The 10,144-nt window shown below is 36.8% G+C and overlaps 1 protein-coding gene across 1 annotated transcript in view; it reads left to right on the plus strand.

Moving 5' to 3' along the window:
- Nucleotides 1-10,144, plus strand: part of ulk2 (unc-51 like autophagy activating kinase 2) — a gene marked incomplete in the record, with an annotated part of 63,825 nt that overhangs the window by 16,257 nt on the left and 37,424 nt on the right. The window contains 10 exon segments of the mRNA XM_014023464.1: nucleotides 481-513; nucleotides 1,046-1,082; nucleotides 1,284-1,457; nucleotides 3,769-3,842; nucleotides 4,260-4,361; nucleotides 4,450-4,508; nucleotides 6,034-6,116; nucleotides 6,232-6,282; nucleotides 6,382-6,470; nucleotides 7,376-7,544. Of these exon segments, the coding sequence (XP_013878918.1) occupies nucleotides 481-513; nucleotides 1,046-1,082; nucleotides 1,284-1,457; nucleotides 3,769-3,842; nucleotides 4,260-4,361; nucleotides 4,450-4,508; nucleotides 6,034-6,116; nucleotides 6,232-6,282; nucleotides 6,382-6,470; nucleotides 7,376-7,544 (871 nt within the window).

A 10,144-nucleotide genomic window follows, 5' to 3' on the forward strand; every position in this document is an offset into this window, starting at 1 on the left:
CGCATGCACGGAGAGAACATGCAAACTCTACCCAGAAAGGTCTTGTAAACATGTTGTAACAATTTCTGCAGTTTATAGCAAAGTATTTGAACCATTTGTACATTTATAAATAATTTGTTTGCACCGCTACGTTCTGCTCATTGATTTCAATGGTTAGCATTAGCTTCAATGCATAAAAATCCCCCTTGTGAAGCCACATCCAGGTCACGTGACACCCAATCCAGTAATACATTTCAAGGTAGCTGCCGTCTGGAACCATGAACTCTCCCACTTTCCTACAGGGCGTTCCAAATTCTATGTGGAAATTTGAGTTTGACACAAGCTATAAAAGCTTAGAAAAGGGGATTGGACAGCAGTCTACAGGAAGCTATAAATAAAAACATTCACTTAACAAAATGTTCCAGTCTTGATAAAAGTGTTGAATTCTGGACTTGTTTCAGTGTTTGTTCTCCTTCTGATGTTTTCTCTTCTCTCCTCCAGGAAACTCCCAACTCTGTTTTTCTGGTCATGGAAGTAAGTAAATAAACTAACGTCTGAGTATTTCATGTGTCACATCTTTTATCTTTTTGTTTTGTGTTGCTGAGGATACAGAATTCTGCAGAAGATGTCATGTGTTGTCATTTAGCTGATGAAAGAACTTGATTTTCCTCCATCCTTCACWCTTCTTTCACATTGTGCTCACTTTACTTGCATAAACTTCAGATCCATTGCAACATTCTGTGTTCAAAATTTACACATTTCAAAAAGATCAAAGAAAATACTATATTTCATTTTCTCTTTAGCTAATGTGGCTAACTCGCTAGCAGCGTTGATCAGACGCTCACAGACCAGGCCTATTTTTTGTGTTTTTATTGTGTTTACCTTTTGTGTGTTACTTATAAACATAAGCCAATCCTGATAAATCCTAAATTTCTTTAAAAAGCATTAAAACTTTGTCAGAATCGTCACAGTCTGTCCCTCCTTTAGTGTTTGTTTGTGTGAAAATAGACCCATTAAAACCCGCAGAGTATTCTGTGCTGTTGATAGTTTGTCTCCTCACATGCAGTACTGCAACGGAGGTGACCTGGCCGACTATCTGCAAGGTAAGCATCACTAATCTGCCCTTCACCCACACAGGTTGTCATTTAACAAGGTTCTTACTATTGCAGTGGAGAAAGTCATGTGACTGTTAATGTCTGTGTGAATGCTGTCTTTAAATGGGATTTATGTTTTATGTCTACACACAACCTGCTTTTGTGTCGACAAACAAAACGTATTGAGTTCATTGTAAAAATGTGTTCCAGCTAAAGGAACGCTGAGAGAGGAGACTCTGAGAATTTTCCTGCAGCAGATTGCTGCAGCCATGTGCATCCTGCACAATAAAGGAATCGTCCACCGAGATCTGAAACCTCAGAACATTTTACTGTCGTATGTGACTCGCAAGAAGTCCAGCACGAGCGCCATCCGCATCAAAATAGGTACAAATATTCTACTTACTGGAAAGCTGTTTACAGGTGATGTGTTTGTGTGAACTGAAGACAGAAACTGTGGTTCAATGAGTTCAGTACTTTGACTTTGGACTCAGACTCGAACAGTGGTGCCTGCAGAAATTTTTTTCACAGTGGGGAGCCCACTGAAAAACCAGGGGTGGCACACCAAAACTAATATCTATAACAGAAAATTTATGATGTGTTTGTAAAAATGACAAATTGAAAACTATTGCCAACAGATGTTCAATTTATAATTTCACAGATAATATCACTGATTTTATGACATTCAGAGACAAAAAACAAGAGTAAGTATTTGTAATGTTGGGGAACCCACTGGCGGGGGGTCTCGGGGTTCTCCCCCAGAAAATTTTTAAAGAAGTAAATGCTATTTCCTGAATTCTGGTGTATTTTAGCAGGTTGTTAAACAGATTTTTACCTACATAGGAAAAGCAAGAGAAACAACACTGGATGAACTAATGTTTTATGGTAAATGTGGGGGTTTAAATGAATTAAATTTTAAATTTGATTGAGACAATTCCCTTCAAAAATGATTGTCATTTTATTTAGAAATTTTATTTTTACTGGAAAAGTACTTGAACAGTGAGAAACATGTCTTTTGTACATAATTTCCATTTTCTTTTGAACAACATCAACAATAAAAAACAGAACAAAGAAAACAACAGAGAAAAATAAAAAATACAAATAAATAGATAAATGGGGGGGTGGGGGGTGGAGTGCATGGTCCCGTAGAAATGGAGATCCAAGGGGTTAAGAGAATGGGGCGTCACAAACACTAGCGAAGTCCAAATTGAAATCAATGAAAAACGAAACAAAGACGTTCAGTCCTGCTCACTGATGTAATTATACAAAGTCAGATCTTATGGGTTTCACATATGCAGTCCATTTACTCCAGATTGAATAAAATTTATGTATTTGCACTTTGAGTGAGTAGGACAGTTTTTCCATTAAGAATAAATCATGTACTGTGTCAATCCAATCATCAATAGTTGGTGGCTCAGTTTTAAACCATTTTTTGGTTATTGCTTTTTTGCTAGCCACTAGTAACATATGAAGTAATTTTTATGGTGTGCATCCCAATGGTTCAGAGTCAAGTCTCCTAGATATGAGGTCTCCCACTTAAAAGGAATGTTTGAGACAAATACATTATTAATATGTTTGTGAAGTTTAATTCAATAGTCCTGAATAACTCGACAGTTCCAAAAAATATGGTAGTGATTGGCCTTAGCCGTACCACAGAGTCTCCAACAATCTTTTCCTGCACCCTGATATTGTTTTTGTGCTGGTATCATAAAAAATCTTATCACATTCTTCCATCCAAATTCTCACCATAAATTTGATCCAGCAGACAACCATTGTATTTGACAAATTTTTCCCCAATTTTCCTCAGGTATTTTCACGTTTACTTCTTTTTCCCACGTCTTCTTAATGTAATCTGTGTTTTCTTGTTTACATAACTGTATACCATTGTATAGTCTTTTTATTTTAGTGCATGGTTTTCCTTCAAACATTGTTAGAAAAAACACTTTTACAAATTCAGAACCATTACTAACATAAAATTCTTTCAGATTCTGATTATAGTATTGTCTGATTTGCAGGTATCTATAAAAGTCTTCCTTTTCTAAATTTATATTTATTTCTCAAAGATTCAAAGCTCTGAAATACTCCCTTGTGGGCAAATGAGAAATAGGTGGATAATTCCTTTGAAACCATTTTTTAAAACCTGCATCATTTTTTTATTTTTATTGAAACAGTCTAGATTCGAATTTGTATTTATTTAATTTTTGCGAGTTTTTAAAAGTTTGATAAAAATTCACTCTACAACTGGATGGAAACATGATTAGTGAGATTGAATTAGAAGTTTGTCACCCAGCTGAGTTCTGCTCAGCCTGCTTGGTTTCTGAAAGCTCAGGTCTGAGCGGGATGTGGCCAGCTCCATCTGTGCTGTACGAATAGTCAGAGGGAGCTTAAAGACCGACCCGTCTGTGTGGCCGTTTATCATGTCTCAGGAGTTGACTATTGTTGTTGCAACTCCTTTGAATGATCAAATATATTATTTCTAATAAATTTAGCTTTAATTAGTTATTTTATACTTAAAACATCATGTAACACCATGATTGTGAACAGTGAAGATAGGCCTTAAACGCCACATCAGTAGTGCACAGATTCTGGTTCCACTTGGTTTGGGGTTAGTATTCAATGTTTCTGGTTCAAAGATTGATTGAAGCTTTAAATCTTTGGTGACTTGTGTTCTTACTGCTCCACACATCCTGTCCTGCAGCTGACTTTGGATTTGCACGGTACCTGCAGAGCAACATGATGGCAGCAACTCTGTGTGGCTCACCCATGTACATGGTCAGTAACTTGGACTTTTCTCCTTTTTTAATTGCAGTACATGAAGATGTGTTTTCATTGTACCCACAGCATGAGGGTGGAATGAGATGTTCTTGAAGTCAGCTTTGTTAAAATTACACCCAGTTTATTACTGATTATAGATGGATGGTTAAACTGAAAGAATTCTGACACAAATGGCTGAATTCTTGTTAGTTTTTTTGTTCCGCCACATCTTTTCTGTTGAATTCAGAGGAAGAGACATAAAAAAACCTTTAATTAGGAACCAGCAGTTAATATTTTTCACATTTTGTGTGATTTGTATCTGAAATATTAGAGAGGTGTTTTATGTTCAGATGAACACAAAGTCTTTAGGACAGGATTTAATATGAAACCTTTAAGGATCCTCTTTCCTAAATCTGTGTTTTGATCCTTCCTCAGGCCCCAGAGGTCATCATGTCCCAGAACTATGATGCCAAAGCAGACCTGTGGAGCATAGGAACAGTTATCTACCAGTGTCTGGTTGGCAAGCCACCGTTCCAGGTTAATACTGTCACCTTACAACGCTTCACAAATAGCCTTTTGTTTCATTGTGCCTCAGGTTATTTCATTTATTCATCACTGCTTTCAGGCCAACAGTCCCCAAGATTTAAGACTGTTTTATGAGAAGAACAAAAATCTCCAGCCCATGTAAGTAAAAGTCATTCATATTTCACATTTAAAGTGAAAATGGCACTTTWAATTATCGAAGATATAATTCTTTATTTGCTTTATTAAATTCTTTGTGGAGCGGCTAAATATGTGTTTTGGTTTGAACAGCTAACTTTTTATGAAACTGTGACGTTTATGACGAGAAATTCTATAAATGTTTAAAATGTCAAATTTTCTCTTGTCCTGCAAAACATGGAGCTTTCTGCTTCATAATAAAGTATTTTAAAAGTGTTAAGTGAGACTGCGGGGACCTTCACTGAAAAAGATATTAAAACTTAACGTAAAAAGTTGAAGTGTGTCCAACCGAGATGTTCTGCTTCTGAAAATGCTTTAAATATATTTTTACTATATTGATAATCAATATAGAAAATGCTTTAAATATTAAAAAAGTGAGTTTGTTGATCAAAGGCAGAAATCATGTTTATCAACCTTGTTGTTCACAGCAAGCAGACGTCATGATGGAAGCTGAGCAATGAGTCAGAGTGTGACACATTCATTTCAAATCACTCACTGATTTAGAGTTTTTCCTGCTTGAGCATTAGTTTTATTCAACTGACAGTTGGTTCAGGCTTTTCTGGAGATCTTTAAAAACAGGAAGTTGCTACATTTAACTCATCAAAATCTAGATTATACGTATATAGTATATATGAAGTATGTATTTGGGAGTATGCTCGGCTACTATCACACCAAACTTTAGCTCATTATTTGTAAGACTGAGTTATAATCTTAGAGGACCAGCATTACAGTGGGTATCTAGGTATTTGAAAGGAAATAGTTTGTACAATGAATGAAAGAAGATCTGAACTCTGTAACATTACATGTGGAGTGCCTCAAGGTTCTGTACTTGGTCCAGAGTTATTTATTTTATATGTGAATGACTCGGTAAACGTGTCAGGGCTTTTTAAATGGGTTTTATTTGCAGATGACACTACATTTTTTGTTTTGGTAAAAATATGGAACGGATCTTGGAGATGGTGCAGACAGAATTTGTTAAAATATAAACTTGAAATTATCGTTATATTTGGATAAAACTAATTATATGATATACAATAATAAAAAGAGACCTGTTGATGTTCCATTGTATTGAGATCTATAGAGTCAGTGAGGTGAAGTTTCTGGGTGTCATCATTGATGAAAAGCTGACATGGAAAAATCATATAAATAATTTAAGAATAAAAATAGCCAAATCTATTGCAGTACTACAAAGCAATGGGGTTAATTTATTAATAAAGCTTTGTATATGGTGTATAATACAATAATTGTTGCACACTTAATTTATAAGTCTGGGGGAAAACATGTAAAACAGTAATCATAAAATCAGTTATGTAGTGGAAATAAAAATGATAAAGATGAAYAAGGGTGCCCAAACTTTTTCATATGACTGCATATTTGAAGCTTTTTCTGCAAAAACTGCTGTAAATACCACCTGTTGTATTACTTAAATTTGAAGTACAGCTGGTTCAGCAGCTAGCTAAACTAAATACTGATGATGTTCCCGTTACAGAATCCCAACAGAGACCTCTCCACAGCTCAGTAATCTATTGCTGGGGCTGCTGCAGAGGAACCAGAAAGACAGAATGGACTTTGGTGAGTGTTTACTCTAAATGCAATGTAAAGTTGGTATCAGTGGTGTTTTCACATAGTGTGATGTCATAGTGTATTCTTTTTAATTTGCTCTGTTTCTGTCATTTTCTCTCTGCAGACAAATTTTTCAACCACCCTTTTCTGGAGTCAGCGTCTACTATTAAAAAATGTAAGAACAAAGGTCTCTTTCCTGGGAGGCTTGCTGCACAACGTGCTCTCATCATCCGGGCTTGAAAACTTAATTAACGGTGAGTTTATTTCCCCTCAGCGTGTCCGGTGCCGGTCCCCAGTGCCTCCAACGCCGGGATGGAAAATTCCTGCAGCAGCTCCCCGTGCATCCGCTACAGCTCTCCTCCTGTGAGTTTGATATTAAACCCTCGTTGAGATGGGATTACTTTCAGACTGTAAATAAGTTCAGGAAATATTAACTGTGCCGTGCTTCTGTTTTTGCTGCTTACAGAGCAAACTAATGCTGGGACAAAATAACATCCCTCATCAACAGTTTGATAACGTAGCACGTGATCTGACCTGCTAATGTTCAATTATTTAAAGTGCCTGTGACGTCAAATTTTTGTAATAAACATGAATGCATTTTTGAAAAGACAACATTGATAACATATTGCAAAACAAATTTCATGCTGCTGAGATGAACAGTTGTTGAGATGTTTACAGGAAGTGATGTCAAAGGGGAATGTCTGCATGTAAACAGAGTGTCGTTACAAAAGTTAACAGCACAGACTGTAGAGACAAATTTGATGTTTCTTCAGATTGTTTTTAGTCGCTATCAGAGATGAAGAGTTAAAGTTAAAAAAATATTGTTTTAATAAACAAAAAGACCAGCAATTTTATTTTATTAATGAGTTCCCCTTTGATGCCACTTCCTGTTTTACTTTGGCTGAGCCAAATTCAAAAGACAATAGGCCAGTTATGTGACAAAATGGGTAAAATTGTGTGTACTATGCCAACTTTCTTAAGTTTAAAGATGTTTTCTTTGACTTTTTGTATTTGAAGGATAGGCATGTCACAGGCACTTTAAGATGACCGCCTTTCAAACACACTGGTTGTTTGAAAATTCACATAYTCTCAGCTGAGCCTCTCAGTGAGGTCAGGTAGTTTTAACTTTATGAATACAACAAAGCAATCCAATCCAAGGTTGTCAGTGTTATTTTGATTATTAGTATTTAATCTAACAAAAGACAAATTTAATTTACAGTTGGTAGTGTAAAGAAATGATCTAATGTCTCCTCTCTGTCTGTGAACAGTCTCTTCCGGACATGCAGACTCTAGCTGAGGATTGTCTGTCGTCCCCTCCGCTTGGCCCTCCCAACTTCCTGCAGCTGTCCAAAGAGTCTGCAGGAAGTAGCAGCAGCAAGAACTCCTCCTGTGACACGGATGATTTTGTCCTGGTGCCTCACATCTCTACTGACAGCTGTAAGTACATTTACTAACGTCGTACTTCCACACGTAACGCTCAACCTGCAGGGTTTGTGAGCTCGTCACTGATGGATGTTTGGTAATGCAGAAATGAAATCCATGTGAGAGGCAACCAAACAATAATCTGAGTTCAATCATTTGTGTTGTAACAGCCTGTATACTTGTAGGAAACCATGTAACTGTTTGTGTGTGTGAGTGTGGGCTGTTTTAAAACTGTCAGCCCACTCAGACTAGCCATTAGCTCATCAGTCCAGTCATAATTAAACCTTATTTCTTCAAACTGAGGAGGAGACGTCAAAGACCATCTACAAGAAGTAACAGAAACACCTTTAACCTTTGCCTTTTGTCACGAATCACTCCTAAAACTTTTATCCAATGTCAATGTCAATTTTATTTATATAGCACATAAAAAACAACAGAAGTTGGCCAAAGTGCTTCACAGTTCAGCCAAATGAATAAAACAATTGAGCAACACATAAATGTAGACAGTAAAATCAATTTAAAATACAGAAAAACATTAAAAACATTATCATTAAAAGAATCTCAAACACTACCAGAATGAAAGGCCAGGGAGTAAAAGTGAGTTTTAAGTAGAGATTTAAAAGTCTCAACAGTCTCAGCAGTCCGTATGCTAAGAGGTAAATCATTCCAAAGGTTTGGGGCAGAAACTGCAAAGACCTGATCACCTCTAAACTTTAGCCTGGATCCAGGAACATCTAAGAGGAACTGGTTGGACCGAAGTGCTCTAACTGAAGTGTGGATGTTAGTGAGATCACACAGGTAGGATGGGGCCAGACATTTTAAAGCTTTAAAAGTAAGCAATAAAATCTTAAAATTTATCCTAAAATGAACAGGAAGCCAGTGGAGAGAAGCCTGAACCAGGGATATGTGTTCGTATTTTTTAGTTCCTGTTAAAAGACGAGCTGCTGCGTTCTGGACAACTTGTAATCGATGCAGAGAAGATTTATCTAAACCAACAAAGAATTACAATAATCCAAACGAGATGTAATGAGAGCATGAATCACTTTCTCAAGGTCTTTGTTTGGGAGGTATGGCTTCACCTTATCAATAAGTCTTAGCTGGAAAAAACTTGATTTAACCACTGAGTTTATCTGCCTGTCCAATTTGAACACATTATCAAAAATGAAACCCAAATTTCTGACAGCAGAGCAGCTGTATGAAGCCAAAGGACCAAAATTGTCAGGAGAAATGTCTTTACCAAAGCTGATGACTTCTGTCTTACTTTAATTTAGATTCAGGAAATTTAATTTCAGCCAGATTTTTATGTCATTCAGACAGCTCAGGAGTGATTTGAATGAATTAATCAACCCTTGCTTGATAGGCAGGTAGACCTGAATGTCATCAGCAAAACAATGGAAAGGAATCTTATATTTATTAAAAACGGACCCCAGAGGCAACATATAAAGATTAAAAAGCAAAGGACCTAGAATAGAGCCTTGTGGGACCCCACAAGTCAGAGGAGCTGTAGAGGAAGAGCAATCTCCTAAATGAACAGAAAAACTTCTATTTGTTAAGTAGGCTCTAAACCAGGATAAAACTGTTAGTTTGGTAAAACTTTTCTCCATCCACTCCATCCTGCCTGGACTTTGGTCTTCACCTCTGYACCACGCTCCCTGTCCCTCCTGGACAGTGGGCTTTAAGCTGTGGTGGCCATCTTGATGTGGGGGTTAACCTAGATGTAAAATGTTGTAGTACATGCAATGGTTACTTTTTTAAGAGTTTCCTTACATTTTTTAAGTCAGTTGATGAAATATTTTGCTCCCAAACAGTGTTGGGTAGTGTGTAGGTGGTAGTAGTGCTCAGACTGTGAGGGTTGACTCACAACCACCACAACAAATTTTAGCTCAATGTCTATAAAAGTAGCAGAGTTGTAGCCACTTTGTGTTGAGGTCAGCTGACTGTGGTTAACTTCAAACATTTATCAGTTCTAGATGTACTGTTTATACTTCCTCTCAGTCAGTGGTGGGCACCAGCCCGCTAAAGCGCAAATCCGCTAATTGCGGACCTAAATTTTTCGTTTGCACTTTAGCGGTCTTACTAATTTTTATAATTCATAAGCGTATTTATGCTTTCTAAAATTAAAATGCAGTACCACTAATAACTAATTATCTACCAGTCATCATTATGTTGAACAGCAGAAGGTATGGCTGTCAATGAATCACAACACACGTGATCTATCCAACAGCACCCCTCCCAGATAAACACACTTATTGTGAAGGTATACATCCTTGCTGACCGTTTCTTTGGGCCACGGTTCTCATTTCCCACAATGCTTTGTGTCTGCTTACGTAGCAGGAAGACAACAGCAAAACAGTAAACATTTGTAATTCATACTAAAATTTTGTATGTATTGATTTATTTTACTTTACAAACAGAGCTCCTTTTAAAAAAAGTTTAAACACTGGAGCTCAAAGCAATTGGTTAGAGACTCAGAAATGATTTAAAGATGTTATGCTGGTGAAGACTKACATCTAGTGGTCAACTGGAGCAACTACATGAAAATGTCCTAATCCAGGTAGAAAAAAATCAAAAAGAAAAAATAAGTAGGTCCTCTGGATGGTTCTTCTTTAGTGAAA

The sequence above is a fragment of the Austrofundulus limnaeus genome, unplaced genomic scaffold (genome assembly GCF_001266775.1).
Source record: "Austrofundulus limnaeus strain Quisiro unplaced genomic scaffold, Austrofundulus_limnaeus-1.0 Scaffold371, whole genome shotgun sequence".
Lineage (NCBI taxonomy): Eukaryota > Metazoa > Chordata > Actinopteri > Cyprinodontiformes > Rivulidae > Austrofundulus > Austrofundulus limnaeus.